The sequence below is a fragment of the Rhipicephalus microplus genome, chromosome X, assembly GCF_043290135.1.
Source record: "Rhipicephalus microplus isolate Deutch F79 chromosome X, USDA_Rmic, whole genome shotgun sequence".
NCBI classification, from domain to species: Eukaryota; Metazoa; Arthropoda; class Arachnida; order Ixodida; family Ixodidae; genus Rhipicephalus; species Rhipicephalus microplus.
Genome location: NC_134710.1, coordinates 294173571 through 294194530, shown reverse-complemented (window position 1 = coordinate 294194530; position 20960 = coordinate 294173571). Strand labels below are relative to the sequence as shown.

Below are 20960 nucleotides of genomic sequence, written 5' to 3'. Positions count from 1 at the left end.
TCTGAGCTGTTGTCACTTGTCAGCAATGGCGTTTGTTATGTCCACTGTTTGATTTCATTTGTAAATGGCAGCTAACATAAGAGACAAGGACGAGCGCAGGATGTTAGTTGTCTCTTATGTTAGTTGTCTGAAGTTTTACGCGCCTAGAAGTTTTATATGGATTACCAACTAGCCCAATCCCACACTTTACTTAAGTAAATGGCAGGCCTGTTTTTTCTAAATTCTTGCGCGCACGATGCCCTTGTACTGTATGGATCGCTTTTGAATAGTGCGCGTTTCTGCGTGTCTTGTAAAATTGCGCGACACTAAAAGAACACAAGCAGTCCACGGTGTGACAGAAAGCTGGCTGAAGACGATGACGAGGAAAATTGACACTAGGGGGCCTGAGTAGAGAAGAACAAGATAGATCGAAGAGAACGTTGGTACGGGAAGGTTATCACCAGACCGGGGACTGAAGATGGGCCGTCGGGTGTCGGACCTGAGCTTCCAAGACTTCAACCGGCCGGGTCCTCCTTCCGTCGTGTTTGCACTCGAGGGGATCATAGCAATCTAGTCTTGAACTCCTGCCCAGGGCCTGCGGACTTCGGTTCTGACAGGCCAGCAACAGCCGTCGGGCTATGGGCCCGAGCTGCACACCTAAATGCGTGGTCAGGTGAACCCTGGTTCCTTGACGCGTCGCCTCCAGCCAGCGATCGCACATCGCACCAGCCAGCCCGTGTTCACCCTTAAGGTCGGAATAAGCGCGTTCCGGTTCGCTAATCGTCGCCGAAGTTGAGCGTGTGGGTGAGGCTGCACTGATATGTCGCTTTACTCATACCGCTCAGTCATTCGGACGTTCGATTTAGTTGAAGATTTTGACCTTTCTTCTTGGGTCTTTATAGATAATCTTTGTCGTGTCTAGTCAATTGATTATTAAGTGTTTCGGTGTTGTTGGAGATCTTCAGGTTTTTACCCTTCTAATAAACTTTAGTGTGGGTTTGGTTGTTAAAAATACGGCTTTGTTCATATTAACAAATCTCTCCGAGGATCAGCCTAGGAGAAACAAAACATTAAACAGAAGCTCTATGCATAACTAAATTGCGTCCGCAGCGACAGTACCGAGCCGTTTGTTTTTTATCTAGACTTTCGGACTTTTTATGAACCATGACTAGCATGTGGGAGGTGTTGCAATCGGCTGAACGCATGGGTCTCAAGCGAGCCAGTTTAGAGTTTGGTATGAGGAGCGGATGCAGAGACAGCATGAGCAAAAGGCTGTACAGCGAAAAGGGCCATAGGGAAAGCTTGAAACGGAGCTAAAGGCTAAAAAAGGGAGCAGTTCGAGCGAGAGACGTGCGAAAAGAAAGCGCTGCTAGATCATGAGACTCACGAAAAAAAGTAGCAGCTCGATTTTAAGAGGCTAGAACTCGAGTTGCGACTCGTGCTTGCGATGGCGAAAAAGCGGCAGCTGAGGATACAGAGGATAGGGCAACCAGTGAATGTTTCCTCCGATAGCAGCATTTGCTGGAGAGAAGTAGTTCTCTGCAAAACAAGCCTCGGGCTTCGCGACGGCCTAACTTCGGAACGAGGAGCTATGATAGAGGAAGGCAGAGAAATTGGCATCCTAAAAGGCATGAACAATGCTGAGCTTGTCAAGTGATGAACAGCTTCTCAACCTGAGAACATAGTAGTTCCATTAGGAACAAGGACTGCTGGGAACCTCTGAGAGGCCAAGCACCTATGAAGAAGTGCTGCCCGAGTAAAGGCAGCCTGAAAGCCATGACAAATATTGTGAAGCTCGACGATGTAGATAAAAGCTTCGAGAGCAGGGAACAAAAATGTTCCATCCAGAATTAGGTGTGTCTAATAATGTCTCAAAAGCCGAGCACATTACTGGCTACCTCTCAGAAGCTCAATTGAGGGAGCGCTAAAACGTCACTGGGATGATGACAGCAAACACCACAAAGGCTCCAAAATGGTGGCCACTGATACTTTTCAATCGGTAAAGGTAGCAACAGGCACCCCGTCGATGGTCCTGTTGGATCATACGTATATCGCGCTCATAGAGAAAGGGAATGTTAGTTTACTGAATAGTGCAGCACTATTTGCCTCAGAAAGCAGAATGGGAGTGCAGAAGCACTCGTCCAAGTAAGTATCGAGTCAGATGTTGGCCTTTAGCATATGGACACGTGGCAAAACAGAATGTCCATTTTGAGAAAGTGAACAGCACTGAACACCACAAAAAAGTTTAAGCCGAAGCAAACCATGATAACCGATTGCAAGAACATTCAACTTTAGGAAGCGAAGCAATTCATGCACTTCGCCTCACGTCTCAGGTTACAGAGGGCACTCAAAGTGCGCATTGTTTAGACTGTGAGACAGAGGAAACCGTTCGGGTGAAGTAAGATGTTCAGACGCTCCTGTCTCTGTGCGCCGGGAGGCAACGCTTCGCATTTGGGTTGAATCTATGCTACGTTCGGGTGTGGAATCCGGTTCACTGTCTGGTCAGTTTCTTGTTGGTCGCAACACTTGTGCCTCATTGAATGCGCTTGAAGGCGTTGAGCTTTCATTGTTGTTGTATACTTCCTAAAGAATGAAGCGTTTTGTTTGGGATGCTGTTACTTGAGTGCTGTTGTTTTAAATGCTGGCTCATTAAGGACTTTCCACTCAGGAAAAAAGACATCAATGTTTTGCACGTAGCCCTGTTTGTTGCGTACTTGTGTTTGACGCTTAGCCAGTTGAACGATGAAAAGTGCTAGGTTTGATATGACATGAATAGACTTTGCGTAGGTCAATTTGAAGTATCTCGTGCGGAGAAACATATTTTTACAGGTAGTGGTACTAGTTGTGAACTTGCATTTGAGCTGTACTGTCAGATTATTCACAGATATTTTGGTTCAATATAACAAGTTGTCAATATTTTGGCATTTACTAATGTGTACAGTGAAAGCTTTGGTTCAATGAATTATCGGGATAACCATTGTATCCTATGTGTGTTGTTGGTTAGGCACAAATAATACGTGGCACAATGAGACCAGTCTTTGAGACTAAACGGGTCCAGATATTGTGAAAGCAAAATGAGCATATGTACAATGGCTAGGATTGTATTGGTACAGCAGAGTGACAAAAACATGTCAGTTTTTGTTAACCATGTTGATATGCAAGTACACTGGTACAGGTGTCCATCTATTTTTTTGACATTGGCATGCATTGTGTGCTCCCTGACTGTATGCGACACGCATCAGTATATGCAACTTTGCTTTGATGTTCTAGCCCCGTCGTGGTGGTCTAGTAGCTTTGGGGCTCGGTTGCTTACCCACAGGTAGTGGGTTCAAATCCTGGTTGTGGCGGCTGCATTTCCGATGGAGGCGGAAATGTCGTAGGCCCGTGTGCTCAGATTTTAGTGCACGTTAAAGAACCCCAGGTGGTCGAAATTTTTGCAGCCCTCCATTACGGCGTCTCTCATAATCATATGGTGGTTTTGGGATGTTAAACCCCACATATCAATCAAATCAATGCTTTGATGTTCAAAGCTCCTAGCGATGTGTTCCACGCACCAAGCAGCAATTTTTACACAAAAACTCATTTGAAAGGGTTCCGAGCGCCTTGTAAAATTGCGCGACGCCTAAATAAGACAAGTGTAGGCGCAGACACAAAGCCGGCTGAAGACGACGACAAGAAACATTGGAAATAGGGCGCTACGTTAACAACGTAGAAGGAGGGTGGCCCAATCACCAGTCGACTCGAAGATTCTAGGGGCCAATGACTGGGCACCACGCAACTTGAGCCGTCTGCAATCAGGACGGCACAAGTGTGCCAGAGCGGAAGCAGAAGACTGAGCAGCGAAGAACGAGGTAGATCGAAGAAGACATTGGCACTGGAGGGTCATCACCAGACCAGGCGCTGAAGACGGGCCGTCGGGTGTCGGGCCCGAGCCTCCAAGACTTCAACCGGCCGGAGCCTCCTGCCGTCGTGTTTTCACTCGAGGGGACCATAGCCATACGGTCCTGAACTCTTGCCCAGGACCTGAGGGCTTCCGTTCTGACAGGCGAACAAAAGCAGTCGGGCTGCGGTGCCGAGCTGTGCGTCCAGCTGCTTGGCCACGTTGACCCAGGTTGCTTGACGCGTCGCCCCGAGCTAGCGCTAGCACATCGCCACTAGCGAGCCCACGTTCGCTCCTAAAGCCGAAATCACCGCGTTGCGGTTTGCTCATTTTCGCCGAAATTCCGCATGTGCGTGTGAAGGCACTGATATCTTGCTCTACTCCACCGCTCAGCCATTCTGACGTTAGATTTAGTTGAACAGTTTGAACTTTTTTGTTGGGTGTTTATAGAAATTTTCGTCCTGTGTAGTCAACTGTTTATTAAGCGTTTCGGTTTTGTGGGGGATTTTCGTCTTTTTTACTTTTCTATTAAATTTTATTTGGGTTTTTTGTTACAAAGAGCTATGTCCTTATTAACAAAAACTCTCCGAGGCACAGCCCAGGAGAAACAAAACATTAAAAATAAGCTCCCTGCATGACAGAACTGCATGGTTTTTTTACGTTAACGAGTCAAGGCTGTTGTTTGCGTGATCTATTACAAATATGCAATAAAAACAAGTCATCTGAAGAGGCCAGCTGGTCCTGTTTTCCCTGTGACTCTAGCTGCACACTGCACATATTCTCGTCTGTTGTGAGGCTGAATAGGATGACAGCTTTAAAAACATTCCCAACAAATGTATACAGTTGCCCCAAGCGCGCATTGAGAAGCAAGTACGGCACCTTTGTTAAGTTGAGGATGTGATTGGCGACATGCCAAAATTGGAATTCTGGATAGAGATATTGTAAGCACAATATTGACAACGTTTGACCTTCATCTTCTTCATCTGTATATAATCATCATCCCGAAAAACGTCGTCTTTGTTCGAAGAGATGATCAGTTGATTCGGCCTAATAAACGCCGTCGAGACTCCAACGCTGCTACTGTCTTACAGAGTGGCAGAGGCTGCTTCGATCCCCAAGTCCTCTCCGACGTCACGTTCCCCTGGAGCTTCGGTCGGGTCGCCGCTTGCTACCCCCGTCCGCTGTCATGGCTCAAGAACCGTTGCCCGGAACATCCAGCACCCCTGTCCTAGAAACCATTCCTGCGTGGATCGTCAACGCCTGGCAGTGCGACCCACCCATATTCTGTGGTCTTTCACGCGACGATGTCGAGGTATGGCTAAAAGAATACGACATGACCAGTGTTTATAACCAATGAGATGAGCCTCAGAAACTTCGTCACGTCGCCTTCTATCTGTCCGATTTCGCGAAAACGTGGTTTTTTAACCACGAGGGTAGCTTTCGGATTGGCCTACTTTTGCTTAACATGTCCGTAGGATTTTTTGGAAACCGAACATTCATTCCGAAGTGTCGAAACAAAAGTTCGATGGGCGTGCCCAACATCCCGGGGAGACGTACACTTCCTACACTGACAACGGCCTTGCCTTTTGCCACCACGTGAACTCGGCGATGACAGAGGCTGATCGTGTTCGCCACATCATCAAAGGGATAGGCCATGTCGCGTTTAACGATCTGGCTGTTAAAAACCCCACCACCGTTGAGGACGTCATCACGACATGTCAGCATCTTGAAAAACTCCAAGCCATTCGATTGCACCCATACTACCCAGACGCCAGTGGCAGCCTGCCTTCCTCGGATGCGGATTTGCGCGCACTGATTCTCACTCTGATTCGCGAGGAACTTCAAGTGCAAGGGTTGCCATGTGCACACGCCCCTCGGCCTCACTCTCAATCTGCTGGTCTGCGCGAAATCATCAAAGAAGAGCTCTCATCCATGGCTGGCGCTCTCCCATCGAACACTACGGCACCACCAACACCACCCATGACGTATGCACATGTTGCTGCCATACCACCTGCCTTGGTTCAGCACGCGCATCCTATTCCTGCGCAGTCAACGTAGCAGCATTTGCACCACACTCGCCTGTCCCAGCGCCAGTACCAGCGCCTGTGACAGCTCCAGCGCACTACGCCCCCTGGCACTCGCCTCACCCAATATGTTACTATTGTGGCATTCGCGGCCATATTTCACGATTTTGCCGCAAGCGCCAACAGGACGAACGTTGTGGCTACGATGATTACGAAAAGGATTCGGAGCCATCCCCGAACCAGTACCAGCGACGCCCTACGACACGTTCCTTCTCTCCGACTTCTCCACACGCCGCACCTCGCCCCTGCTATCCCGGACCCCGCCGGTCCCCTTCACCTCTGCGACGCTCAACTTCTCCTCTGAGACCGGCTGTACCTACTTCTGACTACCACTAGGAAAACTAGCTGGTGCAGTTTTTGGAGGGAAAGCTTCATCGCTGGAACAAACACAAAGACCTCCAGAGGGCTTAGCCAACTTGATATTAGTGTATGCGGAAGGGGTAGCAGTTCAGGCATTGGTGGACACGCGGGCTGTTATTTCTGTTATTCATGCGGATTTGTGTACTCGTCTACACAAGGTTACCACCCCTTATTCTGGCACTCTCTTACGTAGCGCAAATGACTCGCAGATACGGCCATCAGCCCAATGCACCGTTAGAGTTTTCATTGATGCGATCCGGCATCATATTCAATTCCGTGCTGGCTTCTTGTGCTTTTATGCTTAATGTAGGATGGGGATTTCTTCCTGATGCTGCTGCTTCAATCTATTGTCGACAACGACTCATACATATGCAAGAAACGGATGATATTTCCCCGAAATCTTGATGGGACCGGCTACGAACAGCCAATGACTTCCTTGTGCCACCTAACCACGAGCATGTTATCACGGTTATGTTTGACTCCATGGACCACGGTGACGTCCTAGTCAGTCAATCAGGCCGTTGTCTATCCAGAGTGATTGCACTTTCATCGAGTATTGTCCGATTCTCCGACGGCACCGCATTTCTCGCAGTACTGAATATCACCAAGAAGCCGATTCTGCTGACCTAGGGCACTGTTGTAGTTTCCCGCGTGGAAACACAACCTATCTCTGTAGTCGCTTCAGATACCTGTCTGGTGGAATCACGTTCAATACCAACAGATGCTACACCTACTACGGCTCTCATCAATGCCATCAGCACGGATCTCACTCCCCCGCAAGCAGACGAAACTAGCATAATTTTTTAGGAGCGAAGCTCCTTAAGGCGTGGGCTGTGCGTCCCCTGTATGTAGCCACCTCTCGTTCAGTTCTTGCAGTGTTCACTAGATGGCGGTACTTGTAGCTGACGGCATTAGGTATTACGCTAGCCACCGCCCGATCTAAAGGGTACAGCCATATCCATCCGTCCGTCCGTCCGTCCATCCATCCATCCATCCGTCCATCCATCCATCCATCCATCCATCCATCCATCCATCCATCCATCCATCCATCCATCCATCCATCCATCCATCCATCCATCCATCCATCCAAAAGATGCAAGATGTTATAAACTAGACGGCGGTACGTGTAGTTGATTATGAAAGATGCGAGGTGTTATAAAATAGGAATGATGCCACATATGGCGCGTGTCATCGTTCGATATAGTGCGGCGACGTACGCTAGGTGGAGCGTTGCAATAAAATCGAGTGGGCAAAATGTACGGAGGATTCATGGTTTACCAGGTTTACCTCCGGAGCTTCACCCACTCATCATCATTCACTTCGTGGATATGGCGGCACTTTTTTTTTCGATGTACATGCCACTGCTCTAAGCCAGACTTCTGCGGTGGCTCATCGCATACACACCGACGGAACTTCTATTGTCTGTCGTCGACCATACCGTGTTTCTTCCAGCGAATGCGAGATCATCAACAAGCACGTTGCTGATATGCTCAAGCAAAACATCATCCGCCCCTCCTCAAGCCCTTGGTCGTCACCTGTCGTTCTCGTACGAAAAAAAAGACGGTTCGGTGCGATTCTGCGTTGACTACCGCGCAATAAACGATGTAACCAGAAAATACGTATATCCCTTGCCTCGCATTGATGATGCCTTAGATTCCTTACAAGGAGCGGAATATTTTTCGAGCTTTGACCTGTGCTCCGGTGATTGGCAAATTCCAATGCACGAGGATGACAGGGAAAAAAACTGTCTTTGCCACACCTGAAGAACTTTACGAATTTCACGTGATGCCTTTCGCCCTCTGCAATGCGCCAGAAACGTTTGAACGACTGATAGACACTGTATTTCGGGGCCTCAAGTTGAAAACGTGCTTATGTTACCTTGACGACATCGTCATATTTTTTTCAACATTCGAACAGCACTTGCAGCGCCTACATGAAGTTCTGACGTGTCTCGCTGCTTCTTGCCTTCAGCTCAACACCAAAAAGTGCCACTTTGCTGGCAAAAGTATTAAAGTACTCGGACATCTCGTCAGCACAGATGGAATCCGGCTTGATCCCGACAAGATTACCACCATTCTTCACTTCCCGGTGCGTCAAGGTGCCTAAAAGCTCCGCGGCTTTCTTGGCCCTGCGTCGTACTTCCGGCGCTTTATACGAGACTTCGCCACCATTGCGGCGCCACTTCTACAACTCCTTTTATCGGGAGCGTCATACATATGGCCGGACGAATGCAAAATGGCTATTGGCACCTTGAAACGTGCACTTACACCTGAGCCAGTGCTTTGTCATTTCGATAACGCCGCACCCACTCTCCTCCATACTGATGCCAGCGGACACGGACTCGGCACCTGACTTCTGCAAAGAACAGAGCGTTATGACGAACGTGTGATCGCATATGCTAGTCGCACCCTCACAGCAGCAGAGAAAAACTACACCATCACCGAGCAGGAGTGTCTCGCCGTTGTCTGGGCCATCCATAAGTTTCGACCATATCTTCACGGCCGCCACTTTACCATTGTCACTGACCACCACGCTTTGTGCTGGTCGTCGACGTTGAAGAATTCGTCTGGACGTCTCGGTCGCTGGATACTTCGTCTCCAAGAATACGAGTTTGACGTTATCTACAAATCCGGCAAGAAACACAACGATGCCGATGCCCTTAGCTGCTGTCCTTTACAATCCTCATCAGGCACTCTTGGCCTGTCGCCAACTGTGAGTGAATCCATCAAAGTGTCTCCGTCAGTTCATTCACTCGCCGCTGTCAATTTTCTTTCTACCTTCGTCAACAAGACGTTTGCATCCCACCAACGCAGCGACACGTACTGTCGCTCTATAATGCAGCGCCTTCGAGGCTAATCTCGTCCTCCCAACGCCCGCGCCCATCGACAGCGGCGGAACTTCAAGACTTAAAACTCAATCCTTTACCGCTTTGTCTTTCTTCCCAAAGGACACCGCTTGGTTCCTGTTGCTCCTCGTTAAGTAAGGGCGCAGATATCGGAAGCGTTTCGCGATGACCCCAAGGCTGGTCATCTTGGTTTTCGAAAAACGTCTGAACGCATCCGTAGTCGTTTTGCCTGGCCTGGCCTTTCCAACTGCGTAGCGCGATATGTTGCGTCATGCTCGCTTTGCCAACGCCGCAGGCGACCCACTTCCTTCCCGGCCGGTCTTCTACAACCTCTTCCGTGTCCTGACGCTCCCTTCGATGTCATTGGCATTGACCTCTATAGACCGCTACCAATATCAGCTAGCGGCAAGCGCTGGATTGTCACAGCAGTTGACCACTTACAAGGTACGCCAAAGCAGCTCCACTTCCTCCAGGATCAGCAGAGGACATTGCCACACTTTTTCTGGAGGCAATCTTCCTAAGACATGGTGAACCACGCATCTCATTGAGCGATCGCGCAAAGCGTTTCTCTCGAAATTAGTCGAACATGTCCTCCACGCATGTAATACGATTCATAAGACGACATCCAGCGACCATCCCCAGACTAACGGCCTCACAGAGCGCTTCATTGAACTTTGACCGGCATGATATTGCCGCATGAATTCGCGTGGTTTTGGTGTGGAAGAGGACGAAGAGGTTGGGTTGGAGCAGTTTTTCTTTTTGTCCTAGCTTGACGAGCAGTTCTGCGGAAGGTTTCCTTGAGTGAGACAAGATTGGTGACAAGATTGGTGGAGCTGCTGGGTACGACAACTGACGACGCACCCCATGCACAAGAGCCCATCCAGGAGCCGGAACACAAGCCCTGTGCCCGTGGACACGCCAGTTCACAGAACAAGCCGCCGCCAACGAGGCCTACCACCAGAGACACCGGCACAGCTTATCCATAGAGCGACTATGACTTCGCCTCAAGGCGTCATGGAAACTCCTACGTCGTCGGCACCAATTTATTGCACTGTCCAGAACCCGCTGATGCCTAGTCCCTTTCACGGAGAGCTGTTTGAGGATGTGGACGACTGGCTGAGCGAGTTCGAACACGTCGCAGCGATCAACTACTGGGACGAAGCCGCCAAACTCCGCAACGTCTACGCGTGTTTGAAAGACGGCGCCCGAACGTGGTTCATGAACAGAAGTGATGTCTTGACATCCTGGCGCGAGTTCCAGCATCGCCTCTTGGAGACCTACCGGAGCCCCGACCGCCGCGATCGTGCTGAACGTGCATTGCATTCACGCATCCAGATGCCTAATGAGACCGTCACCATGTACGTGGAGGACATGACGCAGCTTTTCAGGCGAGCGGATCCGGCAATGCCAGAAGAAAAAAAGCTACGCTATCTGATGCGAGGCGTGAAGGAGCAGCTTTTTGCTGGTCTAGTGCGGAGTCCTCCGAAGAGTGTAGCAGAATTCCTGACCGAAGCCACTACGATGGAGAGGGTACTTCATCAGCGGTCAGCCCTACTCAACCGGCAAGTAAATTCTGCATCACCTACTGAATTTTCCGCCAGCTTCGGGAGCAACAGCATTGAGTGGATTCGCGAAATCGTCCGCTCCGTCGTCCGCGAGGAAATCGCGAAACTACACGGGGCGAGACAGCCGGAGGTAAGCAGCATCACCAATATTATTCGGGACGAGGTCCAGCAGGTGCTTCACAGCCGTCGCCCTCAACCAACGGTTACAAATCTAGAACCACCTCCTGCGTCCACTGATGTTGGGAACCGCACATATGCCGAAGCTCTGCGCACTTCCATGCCGGTCTCAAGCCCTGCAGTCCCAATCCAGACGATGCCGCCAGTTTCAATTCAATCTGCGCATGCTGGTTTGGACATCGACGGTCGCCGTGCCCCTCCGCGGAAGTCCGATATTTGGCGTACGTCGGATAGAAGACCCCTCTGCTTCCATTGCGGTGAAGCCGGTCACATCTACCGGGAATGTCCATATCGACAACTTGGACTGCGCGGTTTCTCTATTCATTCGCCTCGTCCCCTAGTTGGTCAGAGGCCAAGAGAAATTGAGGACTACCTCGCGCAGCAACGTCTGCCTTTCCCACGGCGTCAATCGCGGTCTCCATCTCCACGACGACCCGCAGCTATTGGACCACGTCTCAGTACGATGGCACGGGGACGTTCCCCAAGCCCTCGTCGGGAAAACTGAAGGCAGCGACCTTCGGGGGCGAGGTCGCTGGGACTAAAAGTGCGGAAGACCTCCTATCGACGCTTCCACAAAACGCTGCAGACATTGAATTGACGTCTGAGTGCAGTGCGAGAGAAATGCCGGATTGTGCGTCTGAACCCAGTGGCCGAGTCTCACTCGACATTCCCGTGCTGATAGACGGTCTTCAGGTCAGCGCATTGGTGGACACAGGTGCAGATTATTCTATTATGAGCGGAAAATTGGCAACCATTCTTAAGAAAGTGATGACACCTTGGAATGGGACGCGTATTCGCACTGCTGGAGGCCACGTTATTACTCCATTGGGTCGCTGTACCGCAAGAGTGGAAATACGCGAGTCAACGTTTGTGGTAACCTGCCTCGTACTACGCGACTGTTCTCGTCAGCTCATCCTTGGAATGGACTTCCTTCGAGAGAATGGCGCGATCATAAATCTCCGCGAGCGAATGGTGACTTTCTCGACGCAACTTGCAACCGATCGAGGCGCTGATAGCTGTCGTAGACCTGCGCTGCGTGTTGCCGACGAAAGCGTGACGTTGCCTCCCCGAGCGACTGCTTTCGTAGAAGTCACCTGTGAAGACCTCCAAGACGGTGACGTGGTCGCCGAGAGCAACGTATCCCTTTTACTGCTTCAAGGTGTGTGTGCAGTGCGAAGCATTCTGCGTGTGCGTGACGGACGGTCGCAGATACTCGTCACAAATTTTAACTTCGAGCACCGACATCTTTTCCGCGGCACCACCGTGGCCTTCGGAGACCGTGTAGCGGATGTCACCGAGTGCTTCGCATCCGAGGAAATGGTTGATGGAGATAAGTTTCTGGACCACATCGACGTCAGTTCGAAGCTTTCGGACGAGAAGAAGGCCGCACTGCATACCCTGCTGAAGGAATTTAAATCTTGCTTCGCCTCTTCATCTAGAGTCGGTCAAACACCCCTCATAAAGCACCGAATTATTACCGACGATGATGTTCGCCCAATCCGCCAGCAACCTTACCGTGTTTCGGCTAAAGAACGCGAGACTATACAGACGCAGGTAAAGGAGATGCTTGACGACGGGGTAATACAACCGTCGAGCAGCCCGTGGTCCTCGCCAGTCGTTCTAGTAAAGAAGAAAGACGGAACGCTGCGATTCTGTGTTGACTACAGGAAACTCAATAGCGTCACCAAAAAAGACGTCTACCCGCTTCCACGGGTTGATGATTCTCTCGACAGGCTACGACACGCGAAGTATTTTTCATCGATAGATTTGAAGAGCGGCTATTGGCAGATAGAGGTCGATGAGCGAGACAGAGAGAAGACAGCGTTTGTAACTCCCGATGGGCTTTATGAATTCAGAGTTCTTCCTTTCGGCCTCTGTTCGGCTCCCGCAACATTCCAGCGAATGATGGATACCGTCCTCGCTGGCTTGAAGTGGCAAAGCTGCCTTGTATACCTTGATGATGTGGTCATCTTTGCCGAGAGTTTCGAAGAACATCTGAAGCGTCTAAGAATGGTTCTGGAAGCTATTCGTTCGGCCGAACTCACGCTAAAACCCCAGAAGTGCCATTTCGGCTACGATGAGCTGAAATTTCTGGGACATGTTGTGAGTGCGGATGGAGTGCGGCCTGACCCAGAAAAAACTGCAGCAGTCGCCACCTTTCCTGTGCCGTCAGACAAAAAAGCGGTACGGCGTTTTCTCGGCTTGTGTGCTTATTATCGCCGATTCATTACCAACTTCTCGACGATAGCCGAACCGCTCACGCGACTCACCCGAGATGATGTACCGTTTGCCTGGACTACAGAGCAAGAAGCAGCTTTCACAGAGTTACGGCAGCGAATGCAAGAGGCACCTGTTCTTGCGCATTTTGATGAGGACGCTGATACCGAAGTTCACACGGATGCAAGCAACGTCGGACTTGGCGCTGTCCTTGTACAACGGCACAACGGCGTAGAACATGTCATAGCTTACGCCAGTCGTACTCTCTCTCGAGCCGAGGCCAACTACTCCACTTCAGAGAAGGAATGCCTCGCAGTCGTGTGGGCAACGGCAAAGTTTCGACCTTACCTCTACGGCCGTCCCTTCAAGGTGGTGACCGATCACCATTCGCTGTGTTGGCTGGCCAATCTCCGTGACCCGTCTGGTCGTCTCGCTCGGTGGAGTTTGCGCTTGCAAGAGTTTGACATCATGATTGTGTATAGGTCTGGGCGCAAGCACGAAGATGCCGACGCACTTTCTCGAGCACCCGTGGGACATCCTGATATGGACTCGGAATATGCTGATGGTTTTCTCGGAGCCCTCAGTGATTCTGACTTTATGTCTAGACAGAGAGCCGATCAGGAATTGCGCCCTATTATTGATTCCTTAGAAGGCTGAAATTCTCACACTCCTCGGCGCATCGCTCGCGAATTGTCATCCTTTTGTCTAAGGAGGGGCATTCTTTACAAGAAAAATGCTCGAGGTAGCAACAAAGCCTTCCTCCTCGTTGTACCAGCCGACATGCGGGATGACATCCTCCTCGCGTGCCATGACGAGCCCACGTCGGGACACTTGGGCTACTCGCGGACTCTCGCCAGAGTGCGCCAGCAGTACTATTGGCCACGACTTTCGACCAGTGTACACCGCTACGTGCAAGGCTGCCGCGAGTGCCAGCGTCGCAAGACGCCACCCGTGAAACCTGCGGGCCTTCTCCACCCTATTACACCACCACGGACACCTTTCGACCTCGTGGGAATGGACCTTCTAGGACCCTTCCCTTTGTCGGCCACTGGTAACAAATGGATTATAGTGGCAACCGATTACTTGACCCGGTATGCTGAGACAAAGGCATTACCCCGCGGCACGGCGTCTGAAGTGGCGAAGTTCTTCGTGCAGCACATCGTCCTCCGGCACGGCGCGCCGTCATGTGTGATTACGGATAGAGGAACATCATTTACGGCACAAATGCTAGAGGACATTTTCAGACTGAGCTGCACGAGTCACCGAAAAACAACGGCTTACCACCCACAAAGTAATGGACTGACGGAAAGGCTCAACAAGACCATAGCGGACATGCTGTCAATGTACGTGGACGTGCAGCACAAAACCTGGGACGATATCCTCCCATACGTCACGTTCGCATACAATACGGCAATGCAGGAAACAACCCGATTTTCACCTTTCCACCTTGTTTATGGACGCAACGTACAAACGATGCTTGACGCTATGCTGCCGTACGATAATAGCGATGCTCTTTCTCCAGAAGCCGAGCAATACACGCAGTACGCCGAAGAGGCTCGTCAACTGGCTCGCGTGAACATCGGTCACCAACAAGACGCAGATGCACGACGTTACAACCTTCGCCGTCGAAACGTCGCATACCACCCGGGTGAACGAGTGTGGGTGTGGACTCCTGTCCGACGACCAGGCTTGTCTGAAAAGCTTCTGAGCCGTTATTTCGGACCATACAAGGTTATCCGACGTGTGAGTGACCTTACATACGAAGTACTTCCGGACGGCACAGTGTCGTCACGTCGACAACATCGGCCCGAAACTGTGCATGTCGTACGACTCAAGCCGTACTACACACAATAGTCTCTGTGCTTGCGAGTTACTTCGCAAACGTGACAGTGATCTCATGTGGTGTTTTTTTTTTTTTCTTGACTCTTCCACTGGTGCTGTTGTGTTCGCGCATGGTCCAAGTGCTTGTGCGCCCTCTTTGTTTTCCCTGGCACTCACTTTGTCATTCTCTACGTCAACGCGTGTTCTAATTATGGGTTTTTTTTTTTCTTCTTCTTTTTATTTAGAAGCATCGAGTCGATGCTTTTTAAAAGGGGGGACTAATGCCGCATGAATTCGCGTGGTTTTGGTGTGGAAGAGGACGAAGAGGTTGGGTTGGAGCAGTTTTTCTTTTTGTCCTAGCTTGACGAGCAGTTCTGCGGAAGGTTTCCTTGAGTGAGACAAGATTGGTGACAAGATCTATGTAAATCAACGCCGACCACACCAACTTGGATACCATCCTGCCATTCGTGACATATGCGTTCATTACCGCTACACAGCGCACCACAGGCTATTCCCCATTCTTTCTCCTCCATGGCTGTCAACCAACATCTCCGCTCAACATCTTTTTTGACGTCCCTGTGAACTCGTCATCGTCATCGAGGGAGCACTTAATCTCTCATCTGGCCGATTGTCGCTGACGCGCCCACCTCAATACACAGGCAAGTCAACTAGAGCGGAAGACTCGCTACGATGGCGTTCACCGCGTAGTTCCCTTCAATACTGGAGACAAAGTGCTGGCATGGACCCCAACGCGGGTTCCCGGCCTGTGTGATAAGCTTCACTCACGTTTCATCGGCCCCTACACTATAGTCGAGCAGGCGTCACCTGTTAACTATCCAGTAACCTCTGTTGTCCTGCCTTGCGACGGCTGTTTTCGTGGTACCGAGGTTGTTCACGTGTCGCGCTTAAAACCATTAGTGCGCCGTACACCACAATCACAAACAGTAGCCTAATTGGCCGCTTCCGCGCGAGGAAGAAATTAGTATAAGCACAATATTGACAACGATTGACCTTCATCTTTTTCATCTGTATATAATCATCATCATGAAAAACGTCGTCTTCGTTCGAAGGGTTGATCAGGCGATACGGCCTAATAAACGCCGTCGAGACTCCAACACTGCTACTGTCTTACAATATAAACATACCGGGATGTATCAGGTGCTAACCCTGTGCGAGACATTTCATAGAGGGTGATGAAGCTTCTTGTGTTTTGTAATCTAACGCAGAAACGGAGCCAGTGTTTTCTGTTGTCACTCTTACAAAAAGCGACCTAAAGAATTGAATGTCACACGAAATTGTTGCAATCATCAGGTTTATATTTGGACTACGTATGAAATGTGTTACAACCTCTGCATTATTGTCATTACAAAATTGCGCTACGTTTATTGCGAAATGCAATTTATTTTGCTCATTCCAAATTATAAGCGCTGCGGTGCATGCTGTCAAAAATGAACCAGGTTGTGCACACTTGACGGTCGGTGCAGTATTACCTGCCAATTTTCTAGTCCTAATGCCTCTTCGGTAAGTCCCCTATCTTTTTACGTTATCTTTATGTGATAACTGTCGATGTGATAGATGATTTTGTAAAATACGAGTAAGAATGGGGGGATTGTTCAACTAAACCTCAGTGATGTTTCGCTTATTTCCTGGTTCTATAATAAAACAACGACTGCAGTTGACTACTGCTCAGGCCATATTGCCTGATTTTGTGGCTTCTTTGCTCTTCAAGGATCTGGCAACCCTCACAATAAACTACGCGCTGACATGCTTCAGCGGGCACGTGCGGTCAGGCTGTAGGAGTTCACACAGCATCTCAACCAGCTGGTAAGCCACAAAGGTGGCCAAAGTGAAGCTAATGAGAAATTTGTATACTCTTGGCGCAGGTCATCTGAAGCGGCTACTATGCTACCAAATAAATATTCTGACAAGGCCGCAACTATTGCCCTCTAGCTGTGCATTGCACTACATCATTCAAGATCCGGTTAATCTCAACTCGATGTAAAACTTCTTCAGTGAATTCCGGCTATCGCAAAGGTTGTCATACATGTCCGAGGAAAGGGACTCTCCTCGTTTCTGTAGCATTTAAATAAAACTATTTTCACCATCAGTTGGAATACCTTCTATACTTCTGAACGGCCTAATTCAAGAGGGAGATAGCTGCCACGTCTCGATACGCTTACCTCTCCGCCTCCCACTGGTGGCCTTCGTTGTCGAACTCAACAGTGTGCTCGCTGCGTAGGTGGCTTGTGGCGATGCCGACACAAAACGCTTGGGATCTGCGGGACACGTCTCGAGTGATTCAAATGTGCTAAGTTCGCATTTTGCCACCGAGGAGATGGCTGCGCCAAACAATCATGAAAAACAACCTATAGGTGACAATTATACCTAATCCATGAATCTTTCCTGAAACAGTCGTAAGCTTAGCCCAAACTGAAAAGCTAATACAACAGTGAGTTCAATGATCTCTCAATGAGGGGTCAAAAGATTCAATAGAAATACAATAGTAATGGTACTGCAAAGGCGCTATGCATGAGCAGAAAAGACTTGCATATATGGTACGTTAGAGCTTCATTAGACGCTATCACATTAGACACTGTCATTAGCGTGTAGAACCTACTTGTTTCAGATAATGTAGGATGTGAGAAATGTTTGCTGTCGCGTAACGCTCTGGTAAAGGGCGAGTATGCTGAGAGGCGTCCACACTTCTTTGTTAGGGAAGGTGAGTATATCTCAATAAATTCAGACTATTTCGTTCATTCATGTAAGGTACCTCATTGTAGCAGACTTGTTGCCTTCTGGTATTTGAATTCATATCCGTAGAAGACAAAAGAACCGGACGCAGACACAAGCAAAAAAGAGATAAACGGAACGGACACTAGACATGAACAGAATTGGTGACTCAAACCCGCTTTGACTGCCTTCAGGGATTATTCGAGGGCTTATTGCTCAGCTCCGAGCTCGCTAAACATTCACGTACAACGTGACGGTATGTGGCGCAAAAAACAAAAAAGGAGTCGCGCACTCGCCGACGTGGCTAGCAGCAACACTGGCTCAGGCTATCATGTTTAGACGAATAGAAATACCCGGCAAATCGGAATGTAGAATGAGTGCCACAGCAGCACAATTAGAGAAGCATCGGGCTCGTTCTCCGAAACTTTTCGGCTCACTCTCTACCGGCGGTTTAAGTTGTCCTTTTGTTCACTTTCTTAACATTGGTATCGTAATTACTACACTACAAATAAGGACTACAAATAATGTCCGCTGTGGCTTTTGTGAAATCCGAAGACTGCGTTCGCAAATGACCCAGGTTTTAAGGGCTAACGTGCCTAGAGAGATCAACAGTGCGTCTCAACGCAGCTTTCCAGCCAAAAACTAACCGTAATCCTCTAGCCACGTGCCGTCACCCTTTTCTTTTTTTTTTGTTTTAGAGCGTGCTCTTTTTACTTCTTAGCTTCCTCAGCGTCATTTTAGCTTGATTTCGCTATCAAGACAGGGTGGACCTTTGTTTAGAAGTGGAAGTGAAACCGGTCCGTCTCGCAGCGAGGAAAATTGACGGGATGTCATGAATATTCACATCCACAGCAAAACGTTTCTTGTATTTCTATGTGACAAAGAATGCTCAAACTAAAGTTTCACTGTGATTCGACTTCGTGAGCTTGTCAGTAAGTTGTGCTGTCTTGTTCCTAGCTATAGTAGCTCTTAAAGTGTATACAATGCGTTATTTTTGTTCTTTCGGGATGGTTTTCATGTTCCACAGGAAATAGCTAGGCAGACCCCACTTGAGAACCATCGCGTGATAATAAAATTCTTAAAAAAACTGAATACCAAGACATGCACGCACTAGTAACTGAAATGATTTCTTGGAATTTGAATACAAATCAATGGAAAGAGACAGCTTGCATAAGCTAACTGCAGCCGGCACGCCTCAGTAAATTGCTGAAAAAGCATCTACTCCGCTCACGACCCTCAAGTTGTACATCATTTTGTTCAACTTCGGCAATATTTACTTGATTCAGACGGGCCCATGCCTAAATATTTTCATGTGTTAGTAAGTGAAAATATATCGCAATAACCAAATATGTGAATTTGGCCTCTTTTTGTTCGGGGGTAGAATGGGGGAGAGTGGGCTGATGAATGGAATCAACACAGTTGTCCAGATATTTGTAACATTGTCGATGCAGCCAAGACTTTGTATAAGAAGACGTTTGTCTAACTTCTGGAAAAGGGGACGCGCAAACGTGGCAAGTTTCTTTCTAGTTTATCCTTCTCTGCGTTATATACGTCTCGTTTTTAAAATCCCTCTTGGTTAAAGTGAAGGAAATAGTAAATTTAAGGGCTCGTTTTTTTTGTTAGACACAATCATATGGAGAACACACTGACTATTATGCCAAGAAAAATATAGGATATGTTCTTGGAAACAATTGTAATATAACTATGAAGAAACAGAAGTGATAAAAAACTAACTTGTCTGGCACGCCATCGCATTTGCAGACGTCATGTTACTTTCTTTGTAAGATTCCGCCTTCAAAGGAAGTTTATTTGCATTTTACACAAAGGTTCTCCGGAGAGCCAAATGTTAGGAGGCCTGATGTGATGGGTGTTTTAGCTGTTGCCGAATTGCGTTTTATTTATATAAGCCTCCTGTATGCGCAATTTGTTTCAAGTTTCACGAGAAAAGCTACTGATCATTCACACTTTGCGCATCGCATTAACTAAAGGAAATGTTCAATGTGTAGGATAGCGTGACATCCGGAAATATGCGGAGATACAGACTCAACTGCTTCTACATGCACTGGGACTTAATTTACCAAATACCAAAATTAACCCACTCGCGGTGGATAAGTCGCTGCTTTTCTTTTTGTGAAATCAACTTTGTAGAAAAAAAGTACTCAATATTCCGCTTAAAGGAAACGTGTGAATCAGCGAAGCAGCGAATGCTAACGCTGGCACTGGTGTTTCTGTTGAGAATCGTGCTCATGGCGGCGTTGTGCAGAAGAGAAACCAGTGGACGTGCAAAGCGCGCAGGGATGAGCCGGCGTTTACTATTTGAACAAGCCCATCACGAATTTTCATTGTTCAACAACGCACAAGCAGACTTGTCCACCAGCAATACATTGAAGGTCAAGATCCAGTGCCTATAGTATGCGGGGTGGCCAGTGAGCGGTTGGGCAGCGTGAGCAGTCGTTTCTTTCAATCAAGAAACTCGCTAGCAGATGCTGCTTGCGTCGGCATTGCAAGACGAAGAGGGGGAAGGTAGGAGAGGCGAGAGAGGTGAGGGGACATGCGAATGCAATGGGTGTGAAGAAACTGCGGAGAGAGATGCCTAGAGAAGAGAGAGGGGGAGGAGACGCGCATAGGCAACGCGAACGCCACTGGATAGAGCTCGTTTATGAGATGATCTAATAAGCAAAAATGTAACGTGTGATATATTGAATCTATTTACGGTGCTGGTTCGGTCACCTAGCGTGACGGGCGTGTATGTACTGCGGCTACTTCCTTTCGGCAGAGGGGAATTTCACGCTACGGACACTGAATAAAGGCACGCCACAGCTGTATCTCGTGATCAAACCACCCCTCTTGCAGCCAGAGTTGCCTTTTGCGCGTACTGTTAAGCGGAATTTCTCTTGTTTATCCTTGTCACATGCATAGCTTTTCCATACCTTTCTTTTTTTCTTCTTTTTTGGGGCTTATTTGCATTTCCGGCAAAGTATAGTAATTTTAGTTATCGTCCAGCTGATTATAGCAAGCTTCTGGATCAGTGACTAGTTGAGTGTTGAATTATTGTTGCAGTCACCTACAACTCTTATCACATACATTCAACCAAATTGAGACTAGCCTAGAGACAGACCTTTAAAACAAATATGTTGATTGATATGTGGGGTTCAACGTCCCAAAGCACCATATGATTATGAGATACGGTAGAGCGGAGGGCTCCGGAAATTTAGACCACCTAGAGTTCTTTAACATGCATCGAAATCTGAGCACACGGGCATACAACATTTCCGCCTCCATCAGAAATGCAGCCGCCAGAG

At 48.7% G+C, this 20960-nt stretch overlaps 1 protein-coding gene across 2 annotated transcripts in view; it reads right to left on the bottom strand.

The window, feature by feature from the left end:
• The window catches only part of LOC119185974 (uncharacterized), a 123649-nt gene that overhangs the window by 17262 nt on the left and 85427 nt on the right, over positions 1–20960 (bottom strand). Inside the window, exon 16 of one of the 2 annotated variants that reach the window (XM_075879362.1) lies at positions 17109–17204. The exons of the other annotated variant lie outside the window; for it this stretch is intronic. Within the exon in view, the coding sequence (XP_075735477.1) occupies positions 17109–17204 (96 nt within the window). The remainder of the gene's footprint in view (positions 1–17108; positions 17205–20960) is intronic. 2 annotated transcript variants of the gene reach the window in all.